This window comes from Balaenoptera physalus (assembly GCF_965194825.1).
Source record: "Balaenoptera physalus genome assembly, chromosome: 19".
Lineage (NCBI taxonomy): Eukaryota > Metazoa > Chordata > Mammalia > Artiodactyla > Balaenopteridae > Balaenoptera > Balaenoptera physalus.
The window spans coordinates 3355041-3382892 of record NC_138900.1 but is presented as its reverse complement, the minus strand read 5'-3'; the positions used below and the strand labels follow the sequence as shown (position 1 = coordinate 3382892).

Genomic DNA, 27852 nt, shown 5'->3' with positions numbered 1-27852 from the left:
AGGTTGCTGTGAGGATTATTATCAAAAGTAGCAAAAGTAATAGTAATAATAGTAATAATATATACATAGTACTGTCTTTATAAAGATGCCCCCCACTCACTCACACATGAGAAATTACTGCATTCCTCTGGAGAAATTTCTTAAATTTCATGGACCTCACAACCTAGGTAACTGATCAGATTTCCCTTTTCCCCTTGGCCACCAGGAAGCTCAGGGGTAAGTTCTGCCCCTTTCCTTAGCACATGGCAGTACTTGTTGGCTCATTTTCCACTTTACCTGATGCTCAGAGAGCTCTCTTGCCAAATGTCATGGACCTTTGTCCATCACCTGAAATCCTGTCTGGGATGAGATGGGGGAGAAGCCAATAAAATGATCAACTTTCCTAGACACAGACTGAGAGAAAGAATTTGTTGAAAAAAGAATGAGGTGTAGCTGGAACTACTGTGTCTCCCTGAGGAAATCTTGCCCTTTCTCTCATTCTCTGGGGATTTCATTCCTAGACGCTGCATATCTACTTTGTGTCCTTGATGACAGTAAGTTGCTTGGAAGTAAAGTCTGGATTTGCATCTATTTGGGGGTCCCCAGCATCCAACAGAAGCTGGCACACAGAGGGCCTCAGGGAATATAGAAAGGATGGATGATGCAAGGAAGAAAGAAAGGGAGGGAGGGAAATATGGGTAAGAAAATCTATGTAAATCATGGGTGAGGGAGTGGATAAATTCATGAATAACTAAGTGAATTCTCATTGACTCCTCACAGCAAATGTACAGTAGGTATTAGTATTATCATGATTTTTTTCAGATGAGGAAGCTGAAGTTTGGAGGGGTGAGTGAATGAATAAGTGAGGGAGTGAATGGGAGAGTGAGTGGGTGAAAGGATGGATGGATGAGTGGGTGGGTGAGTTTCCGTGTGTGTTTCCAGGATAGGCAGCCCTATCCCTGCCCTTGTGTGGTCCCACCCCTGGAGGGTCCCTCCTGCGTTCCCAGTCCTCACCCCTACCCACCCCCATCAAGGAGCACCGGTCCAGGCCAGCAAAGTTGCTGAGTATTTATTTGGTCCCAGGAGCGGTGCAGGAATCAGACCGGGGACAGGAGTGGGTAATACTGTGCAGGAAAAGGGGTATTGGGAGCCAAGGGGATAGTAGGCTGGGATCACTGATTGTCAAAGCAGAGGGCGGGACCCTGGGATGGCGGAAGCCTAGACTGCTCCCCTCCTCCAGGGGTCCCTGGGGCTTCTGGGCATGTGCCATATTGGGGGAGTTGGCAGGTTATCATGATTGGCATGATGGGGGTGGGGAGAAGGCAGGAATGGGTAGAGTGGGGGGAGGGTGTTAGCGTTCAGAGAAGGCTTAAAGGTGAGCATGGACGTGGCTTTGGCCAGGAGTCTGGGGTCAGGGTCTTGAGGGTGGGGATCAGGGTGCTGGCGGTGGCCTCACTCGGTCAGGGGGCCGCAGCGAGTGCCACTGGGCGATGGGCCGCCGGGGGTTGGCCAGCATGTCTGCCCAGTGCCGCAGGCCAGCGCCCCCGGCCGCTGCCCCTACGGCCACCCTCCCGATGGCCTCGTTCTTGCCCAGCTTGTCGTAGTCTAGCACAGTCAGCTCCACCTGAACCTTCTGGGGTGGGCAGGGGAGGAAGAAGAGACAGAGAGTGGGGTAAGGAGGTAACGCGAGGGACTCAGGTATCATTGCTAAGGAGACCCTCTCCCTCGCAAGCCTCATTCTGAGGGGCCCTCCTAGGCCGCCGGGCTAAGCCTTCATCTGGAGCTCGGACGGGGGGGTGGGGGGCGCGGGGCGGGGGCGGAGCGCCCTGCGGTTGGTCACAGGGATGCTCTGGAGTCTTCCTGCGATCAGATTTCAAAGGAGATAAACTCGCAGGATCCCCGTTGCTCAGGGGTTGTTAGGAGTCTCCTTAGGGTCTGCTTCCTAAGGGGGCAAATCTTCAAGACTTTGAAATAGGTGGAGGGGCCGGGCCTTAGGGCTGTGGGGAAGTCTCTTTTTCTCAGTAACTAGAACTCCTGAGGGCAACGGGCACCCTGGTCTTGCTTGGGGGCGGGGCTTCCTGGTCCTCATGGGAGAAACTGAGATTGAGAACACAATCAGACCCCCAAGACCTGGCTTCTAAGGGTTGCTAAGGAGTCTCCCTTCCCTTAGCAACGGGGGTTTCTAAGGGCCTGGGACTCCGGGGTAAGGGCTGCTCTGGCAGGGGCTATGGGCAGGTCTGAGCTCACCTGGACCTGGTCACAGGGCACCTCGAAGCTGAAGGCCTCGTTGTAATAGGGGTTCAGAGTATTCTTCTTGATGGTCGTTTTCTTCTTCCGCACCTTTTTGCCGCCCTGCAGCAGGTGGACCTTGACATACGGATCTGGGAGAGGGAGGAGGAATCTTATAAACCCACCACTCTGGTGAGTCCAAAGGGATCAGATTGAGGGGAATGCATGAGACTCTTCTTTGGAACAACATGGAGACAGCCCATGGACCCCTCAGGTCTCCCTTTCTCTATCCCCAAATAGAATCTAAATCCTCCATGACAGCCTGGACCTCCCTCTCCCCATGAGACCCTCGGGGCCCAGACACTGCCAGAACCTTAGCCAGAGCACCTCCCCCGCCCTTCACCACCACCATGTGCTTGCTTCCCACACACCTGACAGCCCTGCTACATCCATCTTCTTCAGGTTTTTAGCCTCCAGGACGATGACGGTGAGCTTCCCAGCCGTGGGAACATAGCGGAGGGAGAAGCAGATGTCACCTAGTTTCTCCTGCTAAAAGATGGAGAGGGACCCATCACCGGAACCGGGGCTCCGCATCCAACCCCTCTGCGATTTTTCTTCCCTCCCCCTCGTGTTGAAATGGTATGGTCCAGAGTTAAGACCCGGGTGGTACAATCCGAGGGGGACTGCCGAGGGGAGGCGTTGATCCACCAGGATAGACCTGGGAGCTACTCTTCTGCAGCAGGTGGAAGCGCTGGAGCCCGGAGGATCGCGGAGGCCTGTGATCTGATTGGCCCGGGGTTGAGGTGGGCGGGGCCAGATGTGGGGCCGTGGCCACGCGTGCTCACCTCCTCCCGAGGAGCCGCCTGCAGCTCCCGCCAGGCCAGCACTGGCCGCCCCAAGTCCACGGAGCTCATGGGGACCCGCACCTCCCCAATGGCGTCGTTGCGGGAGAAGCGGTCGAAGTCGTATACTGCCATGACCAGTACCCTGCCCCCCAGCTCCACGTAGGGGACCTGGGGGAAGGGGGACGCAAAGAAAGCACACGGTGAGAGTAGGAAGTGGGACACAGCACATCCAGGTGGAAGGCGATGAGCGGGGGCAGCAAGGGTCCCAAGGAACAGTTAGGGGGGTGTCAATGGACCCCAAATGGGACAGCCCAAGGACCAACGAAGCAGTCCAGTGGCCAGTAGTGTCCCCCAAAGGGACAACGCAGGGTCCAGTGGAATAGTCCCCAGAGCTGGTAGCTGCCACCAGTAAAAGCTGAAGATACTGGTCCCTAGTGTTCCAGAGACTGGGGACAGGCTGCCGGGCATAAAGCACTGAGGCCACGAGCTCACCTTGAAGGCAAAGTTCTCCCCAAAGTGTGGGTTCAGCGTCTGCCGATGCACCCTGGTCTCGTGCCGCCTCCGTTTGTCTGGCAGCAGGTAAACCCGCACGTAGGGGTCAGAGGAGCCACCGAGGTCCAAGGCTGCCAATCCCTCAGCTTGCACGATGCCCACCAGCAGCTGTACAGTGATAAGGGGACCCTAGTCTTAGCTTCCCTTCCAGAGCCTCCTCCAGGAAGGGGCTGGAACCCCTGGGACCCTCCCCTCCAAAGCATCTCCCCTCCTCCACACCCACCTGGCCACTCTGGAAATCATAATCCAGTGAGTACTGTAGTCGTCCTAGTTCATGCTTCTCTGCCACCTGCTGCCCTGGCCCAGATGGTGTCGGCTCCAGCTCCTCCACTTCTGGCTGCACCTTAGGGAGCCAGGGGCAAGGGCAGGTGAACTCTTCCCCTGATAGTGATATCCACCCAGGCGCAGAAGCCAAAGGAGACTCACAGATCCCTCCAGCTATACCTGAACACTTGCAAGCTAAGCAGAGTCGGTGTTTGATTAGTGATGTCTGCCACAGGTGGGACTAGCCATGGCAACACAGTGTGGTACGGTTTGTCAGTGTTTTATTAGTGATGGCTGCTACCGGTGGGGCATAGACGTGGTGACACGTATGCAGTGTGTTTGTCATGCCTAGACTAGAAAAACAAGCACGACAGTGTCTCATTGCCTACAGGATGGATGCAGATTTTAGTTCACACATTAATGGATGTATTGGGGTGATTGTCCAAATTGCCACATTGATTAGTGATCTTGGACAGAAAATATGGAGGAAAAATGGCATATTTAGTGCGTATTTGCCATTCTAAACTAGAACAACAAAGTCAGAAAACTTCTTAAAGTAAGCCACCGATTTTCAAAATGCAATGTGAATCAGAATTCCCCTGAGTAGCTGGTAAAATGCCTTCACTTCAGAGATTCTGATTCAGTAGGTCTGGCACAAGATCCAGAATTTGCATTTCAACAAGTACCTGAACTGATTCTGATGCTGATGGGTCTTTGGAGTCACTGGCTTAGGGGAGAGGGATGGAGACTGGATACCAGGGCCCTACAGGACACCCCTTAAGGGTAATAATTATAACAGCTATTTGTTGAAAAGGGAGGTAAGGAAATACTAGCTATGGTCCACAAACTTGAGGCTCAGAGACAGACAGTGAATTTCCCAAGGTCACAGAGCCGGTTGCTCTGGGCTGGAAACCTAGGACTCTGGCTCCCAGGAGAGCCTCATTCCACTCTGCATTCAGAGGCCCAGTGCTCAGATACTTGCACCTGTAGCTTTCCACGCTAATGACGTCTTCCAACTCGCGTTTGCTTCAACCTCGCAAGGCTGCCATACAGCCCCCTCCCTTGTCTCCTTGCCCCAGACGTGTCCTCCACAAGGGTTCCAGGGGATTCATCCTAAAGCCCATGTGACCTTGTGCCTCTCCCACTCAAAACTTCTGTGGCTCCTAATCACCTTCATTACATGGGTACTGCTGAGCTCTCCAGAAACCTCACCCTAGAGCACAGGATATCTGTATGCTATACCCCAGCTATTGTGAAGAATGACTCTTTGTTCTCCAAATATCCCTCAGAATCAGGATTCCAGGCCTCAACACATGCTCCTCCTTTGAGGTAGAATGTCCTTCTCTCTGCTCTCAGTTAATTCTGAGTTCCTTTGGGTCTCAACACAGAAGTCACCTCCTCCAGGAAGCCTTCTCAGACCCCCTAGGCTGTCAGGTGGTTTCTCCGTGCTCCCATGTGCCCTGTACTGCCTCTAATGTGGCACATACCACCCTGTATTTTGAATGTCTATATGAGCATCTGACTTCCCCATCAGACTGGAGGCTCTTGTGAATGTCTGGTCTATCTCCAGGTCCCCAGGTCCAGTTTAGGGCTAGACACACAGGGGAGATGAGCAAATACAGCGGGTGTAGGAGGGATGGAGCAGGGACTGAGGCTGCTGGGCCATTGAGAGGAGTAAGGGTGCAGGAAGGAGCAGGGCTGAGGGGCTGGGCCAGGCCACACCTTGTCTATGTAACTCCGGCCCAGCTCCTTCACTTCCTGAAGGTGGACCTGGGCTTGAGCCTGGCTCTTCTTGCCCATCCTCCTCCGACAACGCTTCCGGTAGAGACAGAAACAGCAGCTGAAGACGAGGAGGCCTGAGACCAGCACGATGGTGGCCAGAGCCCAGGGGGGCACTGCAGAGGACATGGAAACAGCAAACATTGAGGCCCTGAGAGACAAGCAGGCTGATTCATTCTGTATGACACGTGTCAGCTGAAATTCTGGCCTTGTTTTTCCTCCAGCCATTTCCATTCCATTTTATTCCCATGTTTTCCTTCCAACTGGTCTCACATATAAAACTATTTGAAGACCTAAGGCAGGCTGACACCATCTAGATTTTCTTGCCTATTAGGATTAGTTCCACCTCCTCTTCTACCCCCATTCTAATCTTTCTGCTCGACCGCTGTTTTAGAAGGCTTAACCCCTCCCTGGGCCTCAGTCTTCCTCTTTAAAAGAAGGGAGAGGTGGACCTTCCAACTCACCAATCCACGGTTCCATTCCATTCCACACCCCTTGATTTGGTTCCTGATTTTCTTGCAAACCTGTCCCTTTTTCATTTCATTTAGATTCCAATCCAGGATGCCGACTATAATCTCACCCGTACTTTCCAGCCCGCCGGCCTGAATACACCCGTTCGAACCCCACCCCTGGGAATCCTAGCCTGGCTTTCCCTCCGCTCCACCCCAGGTTTCGCTCACCAGGGCCGTGGCTGATGCGACTCGAGTCAGGAGGCGTGTCGGTCGCTGGAGGCCCCGGTGTTGGGGGCGCCGGGAACATGGCGGCGGGGTCCTACTGTTCTTTCTGCGGAGGCACCCAAACGCTCTAGTCCCCCCACACCCACCCCGTGCATCCGTTGAGCCATCCGAACAACAAAGAACTCCAACTCCCATCGGCACCCTGGGCCGTATGGTCCCGTATGGGAACCTGCCAACCGCCGCGAGGCATGCTGGGGGTTGTTGTTTCAGCCTTCCTGCGACGGAGGGCGAGGGCTTGGGGTGGATTCCAGGACCAAGTCTCATCCCAAGGGACGCCCCCTCCCTCCAAGGCCGCCAGGAATCCAATCCCGCTGACTTCTGTCCCTTCCTTGCCCTTCCCCGGGGCCTGATCCGGAAGTGGGCGAGGGCAGGCGTGGGAACCAGCGCACCGGTTTGCCCAGAGCAACGGCTGGCTCCGCGAGGGCGGGGTGAAGGTAGCGCTGGTTGCCCCGGCAACGGCCTGTTGCCAGGACAACGGGCGGGGCTGACGCACAGAAGCCGAGTCCCAGAGGCTCAAGCTGGTTCGGTTCCCCGTCCCACCTGGGATCTGAGACCCGGATACCCGTGACAAGCGAAGGTGGGGAGGACGCGGTCTTGCCTGTCCGTCTGTCCACGCGCCCACAGCTGGCTCCTCCCTCCACATCTGGCCCTGGGAGTGAAGACTCAGGCTGCCCTCCCTCTCCCACTCTTGCGGGGAATGTGGGGGGCGGGCGGCTGCCCTGCTGCCTTGGCTGGGCCCCCACATCATTTTCAGTTTGTCTCTTCCGCGCACCCTGAGCTCTCTCTTCACACCTGTCCTCGTGACCGCCTCGGCCTCCATTCCTCTCTCGACCCCACATCGAGGTCCGTCTCCCCGTCGGCTTCTCGCCGCTCCTCCGTCTGGGTTGTCTGGCCTCTGCCTGTTGTCTGATCTCAGTCTACCGGGGTCTCGCACCCTCTTCCACTGCCTGCTCCTCCCTTCCCTCTGGCTCTTTGTCTCCACACCTGTCTCTAAATCCCATTCTCCCCGTTTCAGGCTCCAGCCCTCCCACTCCATCTGCTGGTCTCTCCCAGTGTCCCCGCCACCACACACACACGCACAGACACACACACACACACCATCTCTCTAGGGATGGGAATGAGGATGGGGCTTAGGGAGGGGGTTCCAGCGGCTCCTACCTGCTCGGTGGCTAGACAGGACCCTCCCGAGAGACACCGAGGCGCCGGCCCCGCCCGGACCCCGCCCCCGCACGCGTGTGGCTGGCGCTGTCCTGGGTGCTGATCGCGGGGCGCTGTGGGGCGGGGGCTCGGCCGAACGGAGCCGGCGCGGGGTGTGTATGTGCCCGTGTGCGTGTGTGTGAGCGTGTATATGTGTGTGAGAGAAAGCCTGTGTGTGGGAGTGTGTATGTGTGTGTGCGCGTGCGTGTTTGGAAGGCGGAGAACCCCGCCCCGGCCCTCGTCCCGCCCCAGCCTGGAAGCACCAGGGCGCCCACGGATATTTATACTGGTCCCAAGGATTTTCTGCTTTCTAGTTCAGCCACCTGGCATCCAGACCCCTTCTCCCCACCCCAGCCCCCGGGACTGTCCGTAGAACCGAGCTCCAGGATATCGGGTTCTAGGACCCAGAAGACCCTCTCCGGAGACCCGGCTATTCAGATATCCAGACGGGAGACTAAGCGTGAAATTCTCCAGCAAATCCGATACAGACTTCACTCCACCCTCTAAGTTCCCCTAAGGCCGGGCCCAGAAGGCAAGCCCCCGTGCTCCTAGCTCCAGGGAAGCGAGTCCACACTGCCCAGACCCTAGACCTGCAGCCTTCTCCGAGAGACTCAACTGTCCAAACCTACATTCTTCAGGTGCAAATTGTGAGTCCCTCTAGTTTCCTCCCTAGGACGTTGGCCTCAGTACCTAAACATCAGGAACCCACCCCAATATTATTTCCAGACCCAGAAATCCAATGGGGCAAGTGTCTCTGGGGAGAATAGTGATTTAATAAATTATGGGATAAAAGAAAAAATATGTACAGGCAGTGGGGTGCAGGGAAACCTCAGATCCTCGAAGACTGATGATTTAGTTTCTGGAGTAAAATATGGGCAGGATCGTGCCTGGCCTGCCCTTGCTCCTTGGGTGGCCAGAATTCTGGACCCTCATTACTTCTCTCTTCCTCAGAATTCAGCTTGTTCCCTTGAGACCCTGCAGCCTCTTCCTCCCTCAAAAAACAACAAGGAAATCCTAGATCCCATCCCTCTCCTTCTTCAAGGAACTGGAAATCCAGGATCTGGGCTCCCACCTGACCTCTCTCCCCCTCCGGAAAGCAGGAGTTTAGGCTGCCAGCCCCCTCTTCCTGCAGGGCCCAGGAGTGTGGGACCCCAGCCCTCTGCTGTCCCAGGGGTCCAGGTATCTGGGCTGAAGTAGGGATGCAGAATTTGAGTCTAGATGGGCTGGGGTCTCAGCCCTCCCACAACTTAGGCCTCTGTAGGAGCTACATTCTCGAAAAGCAGGTTCTCATAGGGGGGCCCCTTCTCAGCGGGCACTGGGGATGACTGTTGCAGAAACCTAAGGATGCGCTGGTGCAGGAACACATACTGGGCCTGGGGACAGAGCACGGGCAGGTGAGGGTGCGCTACTGAGCCTCGGCCTGCTTTCCTCTGGGGCCCCACCGCCCCCCACTCACCCTGTGCCGGAGGGTCCCCATCACCTCAGTCTGCACCATATGTGGCCGGCTTTCTCACATCTCCATCACGTGGCTGAAGGGCCCCATGAGGCCCTCACACTCCAGCTGCCGCAGCAGGACATCCAGGACAATGAGGGTGCCCGTGCAGCCCACGCCAGCGCTAGGCAGAGACAAGAAGGGTCAGCCCACGGGAGGGGGGAGTCTCAGCTGACAGGAGGGATCTGTGTTTGGAGCACCCAGGGGTCAGGGTGTTCAGTGAGACTATTCTGGAGGCTACAGTGTTAAGTGGGGGTTACTTAATTAAGTAGGAAGTAATAACAAATGACTACGCTCTGTGTTCTATCTGCTAGGCCCTGTTCCAGGTGCCTTATGTGCTTTTTTCACTCCTCCCACTCCTAAGAGGTAGGAACCATTAGTTGAGCGTGCCCATTTTACATATGGGGCAATGGAGGCTGAGTGAGGTGAAGTTGATTGTCCCAGGCCACTCAGCTAGTAAGTGACAGAGCTAGGGTTCACACACCGGAAGATGAGCTCCCAAGCTTGTCATTTAAAAAAATTTTTTAAACATGAAAATGACCATTTTATTTTATTTTTTATTAAAAAAAATGTTTTTTTGGCCGTGCTGTGAAGCTTGTGGGATCTGGGCCCTCGACAGTGAAGGTGCTGCGTCCTAGACACTGGACCACCAGGGAATTCACCCAAGGAGCTGTTTTAAATGTTTCTTAAAACCTTTGGCTGCCTCTCCCTTCTGCTCTTCACCCCTCCTCCCTCCTTCTCCCCATGCATGCCTCCTCCTTTACCTCTTTTTCTTTCTTTCCCATCTCTTCACCTTTATCATCATTCTCGACCTGCATCACCGCCCTTCACCTTCTGCCTCCATCTTCTCCGTCCCCTCCCCATCTCCTCCACCTCCTCTAGAAGTTCCTAAGGACCCAGAGAACCCTGGTTTCTGAGCCCCAAGGGGGCGGTTTCCTCACAGGCAGAGGGCTCTGGCTGGTCCTCACCTGCAGTGCACAGTGGGGGGGCCTCCGCCCACGGTCTGGTCCAGCCACTGCCGGAGCATCTTCCAGAAGGCCAGCAAGGGGTCTGGGGAGTGGGGGACGCCGTGGTCTGGCCAGGTCACGTAGTGGACCTGACGCACAGATAAAGTCTTCCGCTCTTGCATCTAGAGGGAGGGGAGTTGGGGGGCGCTCAGGACCCGGGGGCTGGTTTCTGACCAGGGGGGACATCCCTGGGGCACATTGTGGTCCCTTGTGGGAGTGGCGAAAGCTTAGACTTCATGGGGAGCTCTGGGGAGGGGACTGCCTGGAATAACACAGGGGAGGAATTGAGGGTCAAGGTGGGGCTGACGGGGTGGGGTGGGGGCTTACGTGCCGGAGCTTCAGGTTTCGTACTGTCCAGTTCTCCATCACCTCCTCACCCACCAGGGTCACTTGTAGGTGCCCATGGGTGCAGGGCTGGGCGTCTAGAGGCCAGTGATGCTCACACTTCACCTGGGGGAAGACTGGGGCGGGTCAGAGTACAGGAGGCCCCAGAGCACCTTCCCTGGTGCCCCTCCGCAGGGTGGCTCTTGTATTCAGTGCCGGGGAATCCCCCCTGCTCTGGTGACAAGGCAGGACCCACGGGCAGCCAGGTGTAGATTCATCCCAGCCGGGAGGACTCTTCTCTCCCAAGGTCCTTGAGATCAGCTTCACCCCGTAGGTGGACAAATGGGCAGACTGGGGGAGACAGGAAGGTTGGGGCCGTGGTGGAGGGAATCAGTGAGGTCTAGGTCAAGGGCTACCCTGGGATCAGTGTCTGGGGCAGGGTCACGGGCTGGAGCTCAGGGGTCAGCACCCAGGACCCAGGTGTCCTCTCACCCGGGCAGACTCCACGCAGTTGGTCAGCGTGAGAAGTGTGGGGCTCCGCTGCCCCTACACCAGGCGCCTGAAGTCGCCCACAGTGTGGGGAAGGGGGCCCTGGGCTGCAATGAGCTCCCGGAGGCTCCAGAGACCCTGGGTGAGGAAACAGGTAGGTCATGTCCCGCCTCACCTGGCCCTCGTCTTCCGATGCTCATTCAGCATCCTCCCGGCTCCCAGCCGCAGCCTTACAGGGATGCAGCTGGCGTTGATGTACTCGGAGCCCGGCTCCCCAGGGAGGGGCGTCAGGGGCACACGGGACCAGTCATCTAGGGGAAGAGGCCGGCATTAGCGATGCAGGGGGCAGGGCGGGAGACCCAGGGATAGAGGTCATGCCGACACGTCACGCTGCACACAGACAAGGGGAGCTGGGAGAGGGGCTGAGGGACCTCGGGCGGGAGGAGCCGGCCTGGGGTTTCTCAGCTCATGGGGGCAAGAGCTTTGTCCCTCACGGGGAATAAGGGGCAGGGGTCAGGCCTGGGGTGTTGACAAAGTCACGGCTGAGAACAAAGTCAGCAGAGGCTCATGACTCACAGGGCAGCACGTTTCTGTAAGGGTTCTTGGCGCTGTTTTCCGGAGCTAAGGCCACCGTCTGGGACTGGCTGTGGTCCTCCAGGGCCAGTTGCTGGGGGCGAAGTGAGGGGAGGGTGCACAGGTGCTGGATTTTCTCTGCCCCGCCCCAGGGATACCCGCGTTGCTCCCTCTGCCTTCCTAAGTGCCACCCCACTCACCCCTTACACCCTGGAATTCTGTAGCACCTACAGAAATAGGATGAGTAGGACTTCCCTGGTGGTGCAGTGGTTAAGAATCTGTCTGCCAATGCAGGGGACACGGGTTCGAGCCCTGGTTTGGGAAGATCCCACGTGCCGCGGAGCAACTAAGCCCATGAGCCATAACTGGAAAAAGCCTGTGCGCAGCAACGAAGACCCAACGCAGCCCAAAATAAATAAATAAATAAATTTATTTTTAAAAAAAGAAAGAAATAGGATGAGTGTGTGCACCATCCCCAGGGGGTCATTTGGGAGGATGGGCAGGAGGATGGGGACTGGAGAGGTAGGTGAGAGAGGAGGGGTCAGGGGAAAACCAAGGTGCTGCTTTAGGACTAACCCATCCAACCAACACTACAGTACGAGTTCAGTGAGTCAAAAAGGTGGATAATCATGGCTGAGAATTTCTGTATGAGCCAACCAAGTATGTATCCCTGCTTCTGTTCAATCCCAAAGGGGTGGAAAGGTCTCGGTGGGCACGTGGGGCTCGGCTCAGCCCCCTCTGTTCTCACCCGCCCTGGTACTCCTCAGCAAAACCACAGCCGCTGTCCTTCTCGTGTTTCCTGACGAGGTCGGCCAAGTCTTCAGTCAGGATGCCCCCTGGGACGCTGTGGGGGAAGAGGGGCACATAACCTCCTTTAACCTTGTGCGCTTGGATTAAAAGAAAAGGATTTTGTTTTCTTTTTTTACCTCCCCAGGACTTATTTATAACTGGAAGTTTGTACCTTTGATCATCTTCACCCATTTCACCCTCTGCCTCTGGTAACCACCAGTCTGTTCTGTGTATCTACAAGTTTGAGGTTTTTTAAATTCTTAAATTTTGGCCACGCCGCACAGTTTGTGGGATCTTAGTTCCCCGACCAGGGATCGAATCCGGGCCCCTGGCAGCGAAAGCACCGAATCCTAAACACTGGACCCCCAGGGAATTCCCTCGAGTTTTTTTTAGAGTCCACACACAGGAAGTCACCTACATACGAACCTTCAAGTTGCGAACTTTCAAAGACGCGAATGTGTGTTCGCATGTCCAATCACATAAGGCGTGAGTGAAATTGCAGCTTGCCCTCTGTCTCCTATAGCTAAGGATCCTTCAGCTCTGCCATCTCCCACCTCCTCTCCCTCCTCCAGTCAGTAACTCTTCTTTCCTGTTCACTCGATGCCAGCCCCTGTATGCCAGCTGTTATACTGTACTACTGTACTTTTCAAGGTACTGTACAGTAAGAGTAAAAATGTTTTATTTTTTGTGTTTGCTTGTTTTTATGTATTATTTGTGTGAAAAGTATCACAAACCTATTACAGTACAGTACTATATAGCCAATTGTGTTAGTTGGGTACCTAGGCTAACTTTGTTGGACTTATGAACGCAGTCTTGGAACGGAACTCATTTGTGTGTAAGGGACTTACTGTATAAGTGATATCTCATACCGTATTTGAGTTTCTCTGTCTGACTTATCTCACTTAGCATAATGCCCTCAAGGTCCATCCATGTTGCCACAAATGGCATTACTTCATTTTTTTTTTTTTTAAAGATTTGTACATGGATCATCATAGCATCTTTATTATTTTTTTAAATGTTACTGTTTTTTAAAAATTTATTTATTTATTTTTATTTTTTTTGGCTGTGTTGGGTCTTCGTTTCTGTGCGAGGGCTTTCTCTAGTTGTGGCAAGTGGGGGCCACTCCTCATCGCGGTGCGCGGGCCTCTCACTGTCGCGGCCTCTCTTGTTGCGGAGCACAGGCTCCAGACACGCAGGCTCAGTAGTTGTGGCTCACGGGCCTAGTTGCTCCGCGGCATGTGGGATCTTCCCAGACCAGGGCTCGAACCCGTGTCCCCTGCATTGGCAGGCAGATTCTCAACCATTGTGCCACCAGGGAAGCCCACTTCATTCTTTTTTATGGCTGAATAATATTCCATTCTATATGTATATTACACCTTCTTTTTTTAAATTAATTAATTTCAGCTGCGTTGGGTCTTTTGTTGCTGTGCATGGGCTTTCTCTAGTTGCAGTGAGCAGAAGCTACTCTTCGTTGTGGTGCGAGGGCTTCTCATTGTGATGGCTTCTCTTGCTGCGGAGCACAGGCTCTAGGCACACGGGCTTCAGTAGTTGTGGTGCACGGGCTTAGTTGCTCCGTGGCATGTGGGATCTTCCTGGACCAGGGCTCGAACCCATGTCCCCTGCATTGGCAGGCGGATTCTTAACCACTGCGCCACCAGGGAAGCCTGATATTACACCTTCTTTATTCATTCATCCATTGACAGACACTTAGGTTGTTTCCATATCTTGGCTATTGTGGGTAATGCTGCTATGAACATGGGAGTGCAGATATCTTTTCAAGTTAGTGATTTTGTTTCTGATTCATCAATTGCATTTGTAGGTATATGTCCAAAAGCATTGAAAGCAAGGTCTCAGATATTTGTACACCCATATTCATAGCAGCGTTATTCACAGTAGCTAAAAAGTGGAAGCAAACCAAGTGTCCATTGATAGATGAATGGATAAAGAAGATTTGGTCTAACCATACAATGGAATATTATTCTTCCTAAGGAAGGAAGGAAATTCTGACACATACAACAACATGGATGAACCTGGGGGGCATTATGCTGAGTGGAATGAGTCAGTCACAAGAGGACAGATAAGAGGACAAATACGATTCCACCTATACGAGGCACCTAGAGTCATCAAATTCATACAACCAGAAAGTAGAAGGGTGGTTTCCAGGGACTGGGAGATGGGGGAGATGGGGAGTTAGTGTTTGATGTGTACAGAGTTTCAGTTTTGCAAGATGAAAAGAGTTCTACGGGGAATCTCCTGACAGTCCAGTGGTTAGGACTCTGCGATTTCACTGCCGAGGGTACGGGTTCAATCTCTGGTCGGGGAACTAAGATCCCACAAGCCACGTGGCATGACCTAAATAAATAAATAAATAAATAAAGTTTAAAAAAAAGAGAGTTCTATGGATGGATGGTGGTGATAGTTGCACAACAATGTGAATGGACTTAATACCACTGAACTGCACACTTAAAAATGGTTGAGGTGGTAAATTTGTTATTTGGAGGTTGTTTGTTTTTTACCGCAATCAAAATTTGTTTTGACTCAAAAAAAGGAAAGGGTATTTCTTCTCCCACTTAGGACCACTGCCCTTCTCTGGGCCCCAGTTCCCTGCGGCCCTCTCTAGCCATGGTTCTTCCCTCTCTGCTGTATCTCTCCCCTCTCCTCTTTCCCTTTTGTGTGTAAACATGCTAATCTCGCTTTTGTATTAAAAAAAAGAATCCTTTGACCTCCTGTGGCTCCAGCTCCAGCTCGTTGTCTCTCTTCCCCTTGTAGTATAGTGTTCTATATACAATGTTATGTATACAGTCTTGACTCAGTTTTGAGACCCTGGTTGGAGGTTCATCAGTTTACCTTCTTCTTTTTTGCGTGATTGTTTTTTTTTTTGGTTTTGGGGTTTTTTTTTACACTTTTGTTTATTTATTTGGCCACGCTGCATGGCTTGTGGGAGATCCCTGACCAGGGATTGAACCTGGGCCCAGCAGTGAAAGTCTGGAATCTTAACCACTGGACCGCCAGGGATTTCCCCAGTTCTCCTTCTTGAGAAGCTGATTAAATCCACACCCTCACCACCTCCCCTTTCGGGATCCATCTGCTGGAATCCCCGCCAGGAACAGGGGACGGGCCCTGTGCATCAGAGTCTAGTGAAATGATTCCAACTAAACCCGTTTGCCTTGGATTGCCCACTTCTTCCGGCAGAAACCACAATAAAGCCTCTTCCTCAGGTGTTCCCCGACCTCCCAGCTGACCCTGGTGCTTCTCTGCATGGCCTTGCTTGGTGTTAACGTGTAATCCCTCTCTTGGGATCTGTGATTGTAATGAACTATCTTTCAGTGGTGTCTGTCTCTGGATCCCTTGGCCTTATCACACCTAAACAATAATAAGACCTATGAAAACACACCATCACATTCAAACTTTGCACACTGACCGGTTTTCTCTGCTTCCTTCCCACCCTTCACCACGGCCTGGTGTCTACACCACGACTACAGGGGAACAAGGACTTTTTTCAAAGTCCCCTATCTTATTTGCCTCCTTATCACCAATTCCAAAGGCCACCTCTCAGTCCATCCTTCGCGTGAGTGCTCAGCAGCATTTAGCACCTTTGGCCGCGCCTTCCTTTCTTCCGGATCCACCCTCTTCCTGAACACCCTCTCCTGGTTTGCACCACCACCGCCTCTCTGGCTGCTGCTTCTCCATCTCCTTGGTGGGCCCCTGGTCCTCTGCCCATCCTAAAAGGTGGGCATCCCCGGGAGTCCATCCTTAAGCCCCCCTTTCTCACTGGACACACACTTCTTATGGGGTTTGTCCACTTCCTTAGCTTCGCTTTCCATCCATTCATCTGTGATTTTTGAATCTCCGTTGCCAGTCCCTACTTCTCCCCCTCCTGAGCTTCACAGCTGTTTTCCCACCTGCCTCCTGGAATCTCCACCTGTGTGTCCTCGAGGGTCATCGCTGGGACATCCAAACACGCACGTTGAGGTTGAGGAGGGCAAGATGCTCAGCATACAGGTGGGGCCAGACTTGGAATACAATGGGCGCAGTGATTTGTTGCAGATGCCATATAATGGACACAGGGTAAGGAGGGGAGAGGTCACAGGGTGAGTGGGGCGGGCCGCTGGCCAGGACAGATTCTATGGCGAAGGAGAAACTGGACATCATCGTATTTACTCTCCCTCATGCCCCTGCCTCTGATGGCCATGCCCTCAGTTTATGCCTCTTTCTTTTGCACCCAGGCCGTCTCAGCTGGTCTCGCAACATCCCTTAACTCCCTGGCCTATCTCTCCTCTATTGATCCCTGGGGATCGCTCTGACATAGAGATTTGATGATGATTGACCCAACCTAAAGGGGACTCAGAGCGATGAAGACATTTGCACAAACGTTTTTCTGAACCACGGAACTCTGTGTCCAACAGCCCATTCAGCACTGTCTTCACTCACGTGTCTGACAAGCATCCCAAAATCAGTGTGTCCACCACTGAGCTCCTGATACTTTCCCCCAAACCTGCACCCCGCATAGTCATTCCGTCTCAAGTAACGGCCATTCCAGCCTCCCTGGGGCTCAGGCTAAATTCCTTGGGTTCACTCTTGAGCCCTCTCTGAATCCTACACCATACATCCATTCTTTAACCAGGTCTGCTCTTCAAACACTCAAACGGCATCTTGAATCTGATTCCCTCTAACCATTTCCTGCTCCAAGACATAACAGACATCTGGATTATATACAGACATCCTCCTTTGCTTCCCTACTTTTGCCTTTGCTTCATAAAAATGTGAGACTGTGTCACAGGTCTATTGAAAACCTCCAAAAACTCCCATCTCAGGATAAAACCAAAGTCCCCACTATCACCTACAAGGCCCAACCTGATCTGATCCCACCTGGTAACTCTCCGACCTCATTTCCTACCCGCCGCCCCGCCCCCGCCCCGCCTCATCCACTCTGCTCAGCCTCAGGGACACACTACGTTCTCCAAACACGCCAAGCCTGTGCCTGCCTCGGGGCCATCGCACTTGCTGGTCCCTCTGCCTGGAATGCCTTTTCCCCAGATGGGCACAGGGCTCTTGCCCTCACTTGCTTCAGGTCTGTCCTCAAATGACTTCGTCTCAGTCATCTTAGTAAGGCTTCTCCTGGACACTCTATTTAAAATATTCCTCCATCCTTCCTGCCTCCACCTCTTGCTTTATTTGTCTCCAAGTAAGCATCACGTTCTTTATCATCTTGGTTTTGTTTTTTTGTTTTTTTGTTTGTTTTGGCCGCACTGCACAGCTTGCAGGATCTTAGTTCCCCGACCTGGGAACCCGTGCCCCCTGCAGTGGAAGCGTGGAGTCCTAACAACTGGACCGCCAGGGAATTCCCAATCATCTTGTTTATTAATGGCTGCTTGTACTAGAATGTAAGCTCCACAAGGGCAGGAATCTTTGTTTCAGCCAGTTTCCTCGGCACCTAGAACAGTGCCTGACACTTAACAGGGGTTCAGTGAATGTCTTTTTGGATAAATGAATGGAAGTCCCAGAACTGAGACTGAAAGAGATTCCACAGCCACCGGCCCAGGCTGCTTAGGGCGTGGGCAGCGGTGAAGGCATTGCGATCCCTGCCGCAGGGGGGATCTGAGGCTGGTGTGGGTGGATTCCCTGGCCCTGCCCTCTGACCTATACAGTGACCAGCCGGATTTGACCTGACAGTGAGTCTTTTGGATGCTCCCCAAACCCACTCACCTGAATACCAGATCCCTGGGTGCTGGTTTCTTCTCACTCTTCTTATGCCTGGGAAAAGGACACGGGGATGAAAGGCTTGGGGAGTGAGGCCAGAACCACGGATCCCCATCTTTCCCCAGGCCCCCTCCCTCCTGGCCCCCCATGAGCCCTGCGCCAAGTCTCACCTCCTCTTCAGGAAGAAAACCAGCAGGCCCACCAGGATGAGAAACAGAAGGGGACCGACTATGGCTCCGACGATGGCCCCTGGGGGACGGAGGCGTGGAGGGCTGTGAGAGCCTAGGTCTGCTCTCCTACTGTCCCATCTCCCCTACCTCTGTCCTCACCTAGACTGTGATCAGAGGGTCTAGAGGGTAGATTCGAGGGCAGAGAAGGGAAAGGAGAAAGCGTCTGGATAGAGCCCTACCTCCCACCCAACCTCTTCCCCTTAGGTCCTCACTTCCCAAGGAGCCTGATCCAACGGCATCACTTTCTCAAGAGACCTGGTTGTTAGAGAGTGACTCTTCCCCAGTTTGGCCTAGACTAGTCGTTCTCAGAGAGGGCGATTTTGCCCTCCAGGTGACATCGGGCAATGTCTGGAGACACTTCTGGTTGTTACAGCTGCGATGGTGGCGCCACTGGTATCTAGTGGGTGGAGGCTGGGGAGGCTGCTCGACATCTTACCATGCCCAGGGCAGCCCCCACCTCCCCATCAGAAAGAGTGATCCAGTCCAGGATCCAAGAGGACCTGTGTTCTCAGAGACCCTTCTTGCTAAAGCAAAGAATCCTGGACAGTGGGACCCATGGAACCTGGTTTGGAAGAGCATCCATTTATCAGTACAGCAAACTCCAGTGTCTCCAGATCAGAGACCCCATCTCATAAGAGGCTTTCATTCCTAGGAAATGGCTGACAGGGCCCAGGGAGGCACATGACCACGGTCAATGGTACATGATCAAAGATTTCCTGAGTGTGAGGTTCAAACTTCTTCAAATACCCCACTGGTGGGTGAAAAATGGTGCGGCCGTGTTGGAAAAAAATTTGGCAGTTCTTCAAAAGATTAAACACGGACTTACCGGGGCTTCCCTGGTGGCGCAGTGGTTGAGAGTCTGCCTGCCAGTGCAGGGCACACGGGTTCGAGCCCTGGTCTGGGAGGATCCCGCGTGCCGCGGAGCGGCTGGGCCCGTGAGCCACAATTACTGAGCCTGAGCGTCTGGAGCCTGTGCTCTGCAACAAGAGAGGCCGCGGTGGTGAGAGGCCTGCGCACCGCAATGAAGAGTGGCCCCCGCTTGCCACAGCTGGAGAAAGCCCTCGCGCGGAGACGAAGACCCAACACAGCAAAAAAATAAATAATAAATAAGTTAAACACGGACTTACCATACGATCTAACAATTCCACTCCTGGGTATACACCCAAGAAAAATGAAGACATACGTCCACATGGAAACATGCACACGAATGTTCAGAGCATTACTCATAATAGCCAAAAAGTAGAAATGGCCCAACAGATCCATCAAACAGATGCATAAACAAAATGTGGTCTATCCACACAATGAAATCTTATTTTGGCAATAAAAAGTAATGAAGCACTGATACACACTAGAACAGTGGATGAACCTTAAAAACATTATACTAAGTGAGAGAAGCCAGTCAAAGAGGACCACATATTGTGTGACTATTTTTAGGAAAGCTCTAAAAGAGGCAAATCTATAGAGACAGAAGTAGGTTAGAGATTGCCAATGGCTGGTTGGTGGGGGATTGGGGAAATTAGGGGGTGATGGCTTAAGGAGATGACTTTTCTTTATGGGTTAATGAAAATATTCTAAAGTTGATGGTAATAACGGTTGCAAATACTGCAAATATACTAGAAGCCAGTGAGCTGTACACTTTCAGTGGGTGAGCTGTTGTATGTTATAGGAATTACAACTCAATAGAGCTGTTTAAAGAAAGCAGGAAATAAAACACAAACAAAAAGGACTCCATGGGTTGGTGAGACTCAACAACAGGGCATGAAGGGGTCTGGAGAGAATGTCATTGTATCAGTAGCTCTCTGTCCCCGTGGGGCTCTGCTCACCTGTGCTCTCGGTGTGGCAGGTCACGGAGGCACACTGGGCCCTCATTCCATCCCAGACGGTCGTGATGGTGGCTGAGTAGGACTGAGCCGGCCTGAGCCCCGACACCCACACGCCTCTCCCACGAGAGGAGCTGTCCTGGAGTCCCGCTGCCGCCCACCTCCAACTCAAAGGCCTCATAGCCTCCCGGGGGGCAGGACTAGGTGAGGATGACTCCGTGGCCCCCCGAGGCGCTGATGCAGGCGGTGATGGTGACGGGGTCCGGGTCTGGGTGGAGGGAACAAGACGAATCAGTAGGATCCATCCAGGGGGGCTTTCCAACTCCCCACTCCTCACCAGTCACGCCAGGTCTCTGAGAAATAGCTTACCCCTTCCTTCCCCCAAATCAAAATACCTCTTCGTCCCTCATCATCTGTTGTCCCCAAATAGACATGCCCCCCTTAAACTACAACTCCCATGAGCACTTGGACTCTCTGTGTCACTGCAGCTCATAAAGTCATGACCCCATGGCCTGATGGGATTTGGAGTCCACTCACCTTCATTGCTCCCAGGTCTGATTGATCTAAGTTACTACCTGGACCTTTACAGGAAACGTTTGCTGGCCCATGACATAGTTATTTTCACCAGCACTTTTAGGTTCACAGCAAAACAGCAGAAGGCACAGGGATTTCCCATACACCCTCTGCCCCCATCATGCATAACCTCCCCCACTGTCAACATCCCCAAAATGTATACATGTTACCATTGATGAACACAATGATAATCATCCAACGTCCATATTCCATTCCTTTTCGTGGCTGAATAATATTCCACTCAATGGATAGATGACAATTTGTTTCTCCATTCACCAGCTGATGGACATTTGGGTTTCCACCTTTTTGGCTGTTAAAAATAATGTTGCTTGAATTGTATGTTTTCAGTTGTATGTATGAAAACATTGTACGTTTTCAGTTCTGTGGGGCCTGCCCCCAGGAGGGGCCACACTCTCTTTTTACAGACTCCGTGGCTATCCTCCTTCTAGCCCGCTCCAGCTGCCAACCCTGTCTACCCCTCCACCACCAGCTCACAACCCCCTTCAATCTTCCCAGGAGTTTCTCACTATTTTTGCTGCTCAGTGGACATCAGTCTCTCTGCTCCATGCTTTCCTCTCCTCGTGTGGTTCAAGAACTGAAGCCGTGTTCGTTCACCATCTTGAAGCAATTCCCTGCCTGCCTGCAGGTGTTTACCCAACACCTATGGCTTCCTGCAGGCAGGACCACAGGCTCAACCAGCACCGGGGACGCCAAGGGCAAACAGCCTCTTCCAGCCCTGGCCAAGCTTACACTGTGGTGAGGAGGCAGACTGGCAAGGTAACCGCAGAGTGACATGAAGTGGGCTGCCACGGTGAGAGCACCGAGAAAGCACCCGTCCCTTAGTGGGAGGTGACATTGGGGCTGAGTCTTCATACAAGAGCAGGGTTTGGTCAAGTGAAGAACTGCATTGGGACGTCATCACAGGCAGAGGGGAGAGCCCATGTCAGGGCTAAGAGGGAGGAGAGGGCTGGGGGCAATCTGGGGGGATTTCTGTGTGGCCAGAGGGCCAGGTGGAAATGGGACTGGAGGGAGTGACCTTGAAGTAGGGGTCAGGCCACCCGGTCCCAGCCTAGTCTCAATCTATATTTAGCCTGCGGGGTTGGTGAACACGTGGAGATTGGGGAGAGGAACACTTTCTGGATAGGGCATGGAAGCTCTGTGCCCTCTCGCCACACCTTGCCCTGTGCCTGTGCTTCTTCCATCTGGCTGTTCCTGAGTTACATCCTGTAATAAACCAGTGATCTAGTAAGCAAAACGTTTTTCTGAGTTCTGTGAGCTGCTCTAGCAAATTAATCCAACCCAAGGAGGGGGGTCTTGGGAACCTCTGATTTATAGCCAGTTGGCCAGAAGCACAGGTTAACAACCTGGGCTTGTGATTGGAATCTGAAGTGGGGGTGGGAGGTAAAAGGTGGCAGTCTTGTGGGACTGAGTCCTTAACCTGTGGGATAGTGTCAGAACTGAGTTGACTTGTAGGACGCCCAGCTGGTGTTGGAGATTGGCTTGCTGGTGTGGGGAGCAAGCCCCACACTGGAATTGAGTGCAGAGTCGTAATTGTTTATCATCATGAAACACTGAAGGATAAACAACAAGGTCCTATTGTATAGCACAGAGAACTATATTCGACGTGTTTTTGTTTTTGTTTTTGTTATTTGGCCACATCGCAGGGCATGGGGGATCTTAGTTCCCCAACCAGGGATCGAACTCACGCCCCCTGCATTGTAAGTGAGGAGTCTTAACCACTGGACCACCAGGGAAGTCCCTGGAGAACTATATTCAGTATCCTAGGATAAACCATAATGAAAAAGAACATTAAAAAAAGAATGTATATATATGTATAACTGAATCACTTTGCTGTACAGCAGAAATTAACACATTGTAAATCAAGTATACTTCAATTTAAAAAAAATTAAAAGAAAAAAGAAAAAAAACACTGAAAACAACCCAAATGATTGGAAATACCAACATTTAAAGATGAATTATGGGTAATTCTCTTGCAGTCCAGTGGTTAGGACCCTGCACTTTCACTGCCGAGGGCACGGCTTCAATCCCTGGTCGGGGATCCTGCAAGCCATGCGGCGCAGCAAAAAAAAAAAAAAAAAGTGAATTATGCTAGTGGCTTCCTTGGGCTGGAAGGGGATGGGTGATTTGTAAAAGGCACGGGGTCTCTTCTGGGAGTGATGAAAATGCTCTAAGATTGATTGTGGTGATAGCTGCAAAACTGTGAAAACACTAAAAACCACATGCACACTTTGAGCGGGCAGTTGGTGGTATATGAAGAGTATCTCAATAAAGCTGCGATCGTAACGTTTTCAGGAATTGGATATAAATGCCTCCAAACAGAACATGGTCACAGTATAGTGATTACAGACAACAATGTTGTATCATAAACTTCAAAGTTGCTAAAAGACTAGATCTTGGGGGCTTCCCTGGTGGCGCAGTGGTTGAGAATCTGCCTGCCAATGCAGGGGACATGGGTTCAAGCCCTGGTCTGGGAAGATCCCACATGCTGCGGAGCGGCTGGGCCCGTGAGCCACAATTACTGAGCCTGCGCGTCTGGAGCCTGTGCTCCGCAACAAGAGAGGCCGCGATAGTGAGAGGCCCGCGCACCGCGATGAAGAGTGGCCCCCGCTTGCCGCAACTAGAGAGAAAAGCCCTCGCACAGAAACGAAGACCCAACACAGCCATAAATAAATAAATAAATAAAATAAATAAACCCAAAGTTTGAAAAAAAAAAAAGACTTAATTGGTCCCACCACACACACAAAAAAAGGTTGTTATGTGATGCCGTAGAGATGTTAGCTAACATTACCAGGGTAAATCATATTGTGACGTCATCAATGTATCAAATCAACACCAGTACACCTTAAAGGTACACAATGTTTTATGTCAACTATATCTCAATTTAAAAAACCAGAATATGGGCTTTAGACAGATGGAGGCTGGGAATATTGCTCCTTTAGCACGTCTCCCTGGGGTGGAAGGTTGCTCTGGGGGGCCCTTTAGGAGGGGAGCGCGTGCTCACTTTATTCACCCCCCAGTTAGTCTGTCATGAGTCTCCCACCCTTAACGGCTGACAGAGTGATGAGGACCTCGGCAGCGTTAAGAGGTGGTCATGACCACCAAGTGGGTGTGGGGCTGAAGGAAGGCATCCCAGGCCAACGTGGCATCTGAGATTGTGAGGAGCAGGGCACCCCCACCGAGAACACCTGCCTCCTCTGGCCTGAGGCCTTCCTCTATGGTGAGTGGGGATCCTGGCCTGAAGGTGAGGCAGGGACTAGAAACCAAGGGTGGGCTCTGGGGGTCCCTAAAAACACATCATGGATGTAGAAGTCTCCTCTCTGCTATAAGAGTCCCCAAAAGTACATCATGGATGCAGAAGTCTCCTCTCTGCTGTAAGAGTCCCTAAAAGCACATCATGTCTGTAGAAATTGAGCAGGGTTTGGAGAGCAGCTCTGAGTGCTTTCTGTCCTCACATGTAGAACCTGAGGCCCAGAGAGGGGCAGTGGGCTGCCAAGGTCACAGCCAGGACGAGGGCCATACCCAGGTTCTTCCTTCTTTAGTACTCTATTCCCACCGTGTTGCTACCTACACCTTCCTCCAAGTCTCTTCTTGAGTTTCCTCATCTCCTCAACCCTCTCCTCTCCTGGTATTGTATGTGACTGTCATCAGTTGAACTGTGACCCCCAAAGAGATATGCCCAAGTCCTAAGCCCCAGCACCTATGGATGTGATGTTAGTTAGGAATAGGGTCTTTGGAAATGTAATTAGGGATCTTGAGATGAGATCATCCTGGATTTAGGGTGGGCCCTAAATCCAACAACTGGTGTCCTCAGGAGAGGACAGATTCACAGAGGGAGAATACCATGTGAATGTGGCTGGGGCCACCAGGAGCTGGAAGAAGCAGGAAGGACCCTCCCCTAGAGCTTTGGAGGGAGGGCACCCCTACCAACACTATGATTTTGGACTTCTGGCCTCCAGAACTGTGAGAGACTAAATCTGTTGTTTTAAGTCACCCAGTTTATGGTAACTTGTGACAGCAGCCACAGGAAAACTAATACACTGACCAGTCTCCTCCCGGCCTCAGATCTGTAAAATCCTCACCTGTACAGTGAGCATGGTGAATCCCCACCACCAGCAAAGGGCCCGGGGTGGGGGGCGGTTGGTTATTCCATACCCCCTAAGTCCTGGGCACCAGGACTGGTCCACAGGGAGTCTGCTGTGGGTATAGTTAACAACATTGCGTTGTACATGTAAAAATGTGTCCCGAGGGTAGATCTCACAGCGAGTGTTCAATGCACAACACTGTGAATGTACTTAACGTCACTAAATCATACACTTAAAAGTGGTTAAAATGGTAAATTTTGTGGGGGGGAAAAAAAAAGGAAAACGAACCACTTGCTGTTATTGTGATCACCCCTCCCCAAATAATGGAGATGTCACCATTTCAACACCCACTTTACTTAGGCAACAGAAAAATAGATTAGGGCCAGAGGGAAGGGGCAGGCACACATGGAGACCATGTGGGATTACAGAAGCAGGCAGGGGGCTGGGGAGGGCCCAACGTGGGTCTGGTTGAGGGGCCTGGAATTTGGAATCGGAACCGAGGGAAGGCAGTGGGAACGTGGCGGTGGATTCGGAATTCCAGAAACAGTTCTGTGTCTCCAGATAGACTGGCACCGGCAGATGGGAGTCTGGGGGCCTGGCTCTCACCCCCAAGGGTGTTTCTCTGGCCTCACTGGTCTTGGGGGCCCAGGTCCTTGAGGGAGGAGGGGGGTGGACGTCTGCCGGCCTCAGCCCCTAGTCAGTTGGACTTGAGCCTGGGGCTCTGGAAGGCCGACAGGGCGATGAGGGTCTGGGCAGCGTAATAGGTGGTCATGACCACCAGGTGGGCATGGGGCAGGGGATGGACGAAGATGTTCCAGGCCAGCACGGCATCTGAAAGCGTGAAGAGCAGGGCGCCCCAGCTGGTACTCCCGCCCCTGGCCAAGCCACGCCACAGCATAGCGGCCAGGACCAGGGAGTAAGCTGTCAGGGGCAGGACCATGTCAGGCGGGAGGTGCCAAAGCAGGAGGCCATAATATGGGATGGAAGCCAGGAGAATAGGCAGCAGGAGGCTAGGCTTCAGGGGAGTGAGGCCGAAGGCCCAGAGGTAGAGCAGGTGGGCCACGGCGAAGGCAGCCATGCCTGGAGGAGACAGGGGTGGGTGCGCCTGCTGTGACCCCTGCTTCCCGGCATCAGCTCGTTGCCCTCAGAGCCTGAGGAAAAGGGCCGTCCCCGAGCACCAGCTCCCACCCTGGCCATACCACCCCATCTGCCAGGATTACAACGCTGGCCTCCTTGGTGGTCCTCTTTCCTCCCGCTCTTGGCGCCAGAATGACCTAAAAACGCGCACTGCATTCCTTCCTTACTCTGCTCAGAACCGTCCACCGACTGACACCCCATCTTGCTCAGCCCCTAGTCGGCTTCACCCAGCAGGCACACCCACCCCAGGGCTTCTGCACTTGCTGCCCCTCTGCCTGGAAGGGCCTTCCCTGGAAGGGGACCTGGCTGGTACCCCGCACCCGCTTCAAGACTTTACCTTCTCGGCGAGGCTGTCCTTGACCAGCGTACTCAGGACCGTGACGCCTGGACACTCACACAGCCTCAGGTAATGCTGCCCGCGCCCTCATGGAAGGAGAGCTCCTCGGGGTCCAGGGTTCGGGTATGTCTCCCTCGCTGCCGTCCATTTCCCAGTGCCTTTGGGTCTGGACCCCGGACCCCCCGCCCCCCGCCGGGGTCCAGAAGGGACAACACAACACAGCCCCTCTCACCGTGGAGGAAGGCCTCAGGCCAGACGAGGCAGGAGTCCCCCACAGCTGAGCACAGAAGGGCCCCCTGCAGGAGCAAGCTGTAGCCCCCGCCGGGGTACACGGTCCACAGGAACACCACCAGGTAGAGGATGGGCAGGCACTTGATCAGGGCACCGACCCAGGACGGCTGGTTCTCAGGGCTCCAGAGGAGAAAGTAGACAGCACAGGTGAGGAAGAACGGGCTCAGCCACCTGCCCACATGCGCCTGCTTCAGGGGACAAAGGAGCCGCTGAGCCACGGGAACTCAGCCCAGCCCCCAGGCCCTGGGACCAGGCTCCAGAACCCTCCTGGTCTTGGTCTCAGCCAGTTCCCAGCCCTTGGGGGTCAGGCCTCACCCGGCCAGGAGTTGGGAGTCAGGGCTTCCCCCCCACCCCCACCCAGGGACGCCAGCCATGCTGTCCAGGGTAGGGGGGCAGCTGCACAGGGACCAGGACGTCCAACCGCACAGAACCCAGCCCCTCAGTTCTTCCAGGTCACGTGGGTTCCCAGGAGCCCAGGCCCAGCTCCCACCCCACACTCCGTGGCTCTCACTTGAGCTGAAAAGCGAGGTTTTCCAGGCAGCCCCTCTTCCCCGGTGTCCATGTCAACGTGTGACCCACCCCAACTGGCCTGCATGTGGGCACCGGTGGCTTTGAGGGTGGAGGGGATGGCGTGTGGTTACACGTTAACCCGAGGAGCGTCCTGTGGACTCTGGGACTGATAACAGGGCCCAGGGAGATGCTGCCCCCACCCTGGGGATGGCCCTGCCTGGCACCCGCTGATAAGGTGCCCACTGGGACCCAGGGGTCTCTCCTCCTCCACAGCCCCCTGCCCCTGGCTTCCTCCCTCCCTTGCCTAGGGAGCCGTGGCTGCCAATGCCCCTCCCACTGTGCTGTGCCTGGCGGGTCAGAAGGGAACGGGGTGCAGAATCTCAGCGCCCTCCCCTCCATGAGCCGGGGCAAGGGCAGGGGGCCAGAGCCCAGGGACAGGTCGGGAGACTCCCTCCTCCCCTCGCCGTCCTCGGCCCTGCCTTCCCTCAGGAGTCCCCACCACGAACGCCTGCCCAACCAGGAGGCCGTCCGTGCCAGCCCTCAGCTCCAGGGAAGGCTTCCCGCGCATGTCCGCCAGCGCACCTGGTATGTTCTTTACCTTTCCGCTGGAAGACATGGGCCCGCTGGGCGCCCACCTGTCTGGCTTGGTTGGCTGCCCCCAACCACCACTGCTCCACCAAGGGGAAAGGGCTCGGGGACATGGCTTCTGCAACACGCTGGGCAGGTGAGGGGGTGCCGGAAGGGGGCTGGTTAGAAGCCCCCTCACCACACCTCCCGGAGCCTGCGCGTGTGGACAGGGGGTGAGGCCGGGCGGCACTCAGCTCCTCCAGGAAGCGCTCCGCAGCCTGAGCAGAAGTCACCCCACAGCAGAGCGCGGAGCTTGAGGAGCCCGATT

At 53.7% G+C, this 27852-nt stretch overlaps 3 protein-coding genes and 1 pseudogene across 9 annotated transcripts; all 4 read right to left on the bottom strand.

Moving 5' to 3' along the window:
• Positions 1-1033: 1033 nt before the first annotated feature.
• On the bottom strand, positions 1034-9184 carry SYT5 (synaptotagmin 5). Of its 3 annotated transcripts, none has more exons than XM_082436677.1 (9): positions 9063-9184; positions 6329-6431; positions 5592-5764; positions 3829-3948; positions 3546-3713; positions 3054-3221; positions 2640-2757; positions 2227-2360; positions 1034-1612 (listed from the first exon to the last, which is right to left on the bottom strand). In XM_082436677.1, the coding sequence occupies exons 2-9, from the start codon at positions 6405-6407 to the stop codon at positions 1412-1414; spliced, it is 1161 nt and encodes a 386-aa protein (XP_082292803.1). In that variant the 5' UTR covers positions 6408-6431; positions 9063-9184; the 3' UTR covers positions 1034-1411. The 3 variants fall into 3 exon arrangements, with proteins under 3 accessions (XP_082292803.1, XP_082292802.1, XP_082292804.1); XM_082436676.1 differs by lacking the exon at positions 9063-9184 and adding an exon at positions 7544-7724; XM_082436678.1 differs by lacking the exon at positions 9063-9184 and having other exon boundaries at positions 2640-2754; positions 6329-6594.
• Positions 8336-11059, bottom strand: LOC309648293 (receptor-type tyrosine-protein phosphatase H-like). Its single transcript, XM_082436795.1, has 5 exons — positions 10898-11059; positions 10409-10542; positions 10043-10203; positions 9039-9198; positions 8336-8955 (listed from the first exon to the last, which is right to left on the bottom strand). The coding sequence occupies exons 1-4, from the start codon at positions 11055-11057 to the stop codon at positions 9093-9095; spliced, it is 561 nt and encodes a 186-aa protein (XP_082292921.1). The 5' UTR covers positions 11058-11059; the 3' UTR covers positions 8336-8955; positions 9039-9092.
• Positions 10899-21643, bottom strand: LOC309648292 (receptor-type tyrosine-protein phosphatase H-like; annotated as a pseudogene). The gene is made up of 8 exons (XR_014268670.1): positions 21107-21643; positions 20010-20889; positions 18127-18205; positions 17963-18010; positions 12216-12311; positions 11471-11561; positions 11129-11205; positions 10899-11032 (listed from the first exon to the last, which is right to left on the bottom strand). The product of XR_014268670.1 is annotated as a receptor-type tyrosine-protein phosphatase H-like (transcript).
• A 3374-nt stretch (positions 21644-25017) lies between these two features.
• Positions 25018-27807, bottom strand: TMEM86B (transmembrane protein 86B). 4 transcript variants are annotated; one of them, XM_082436756.1, is made up of 3 exons: positions 27556-27807; positions 26389-26635; positions 25018-25762 (listed from the first exon to the last, which is right to left on the bottom strand). In XM_082436756.1, the coding sequence occupies exons 1-3, from the start codon at positions 27571-27573 to the stop codon at positions 25380-25382; spliced, it is 648 nt and encodes a 215-aa protein (XP_082292882.1). In that variant the 5' UTR covers positions 27574-27807; the 3' UTR covers positions 25018-25379. The 4 variants fall into 4 exon arrangements, with proteins under 4 accessions (XP_082292882.1, XP_082292883.1, XP_082292880.1 ...); XM_082436757.1 differs by having other exon boundaries at positions 26389-26632; XM_082436754.1 differs by lacking the exon at positions 27556-27807 and adding an exon at positions 26959-27475.
• Between the last annotated feature and the right edge of the window lie 45 nt (positions 27808-27852).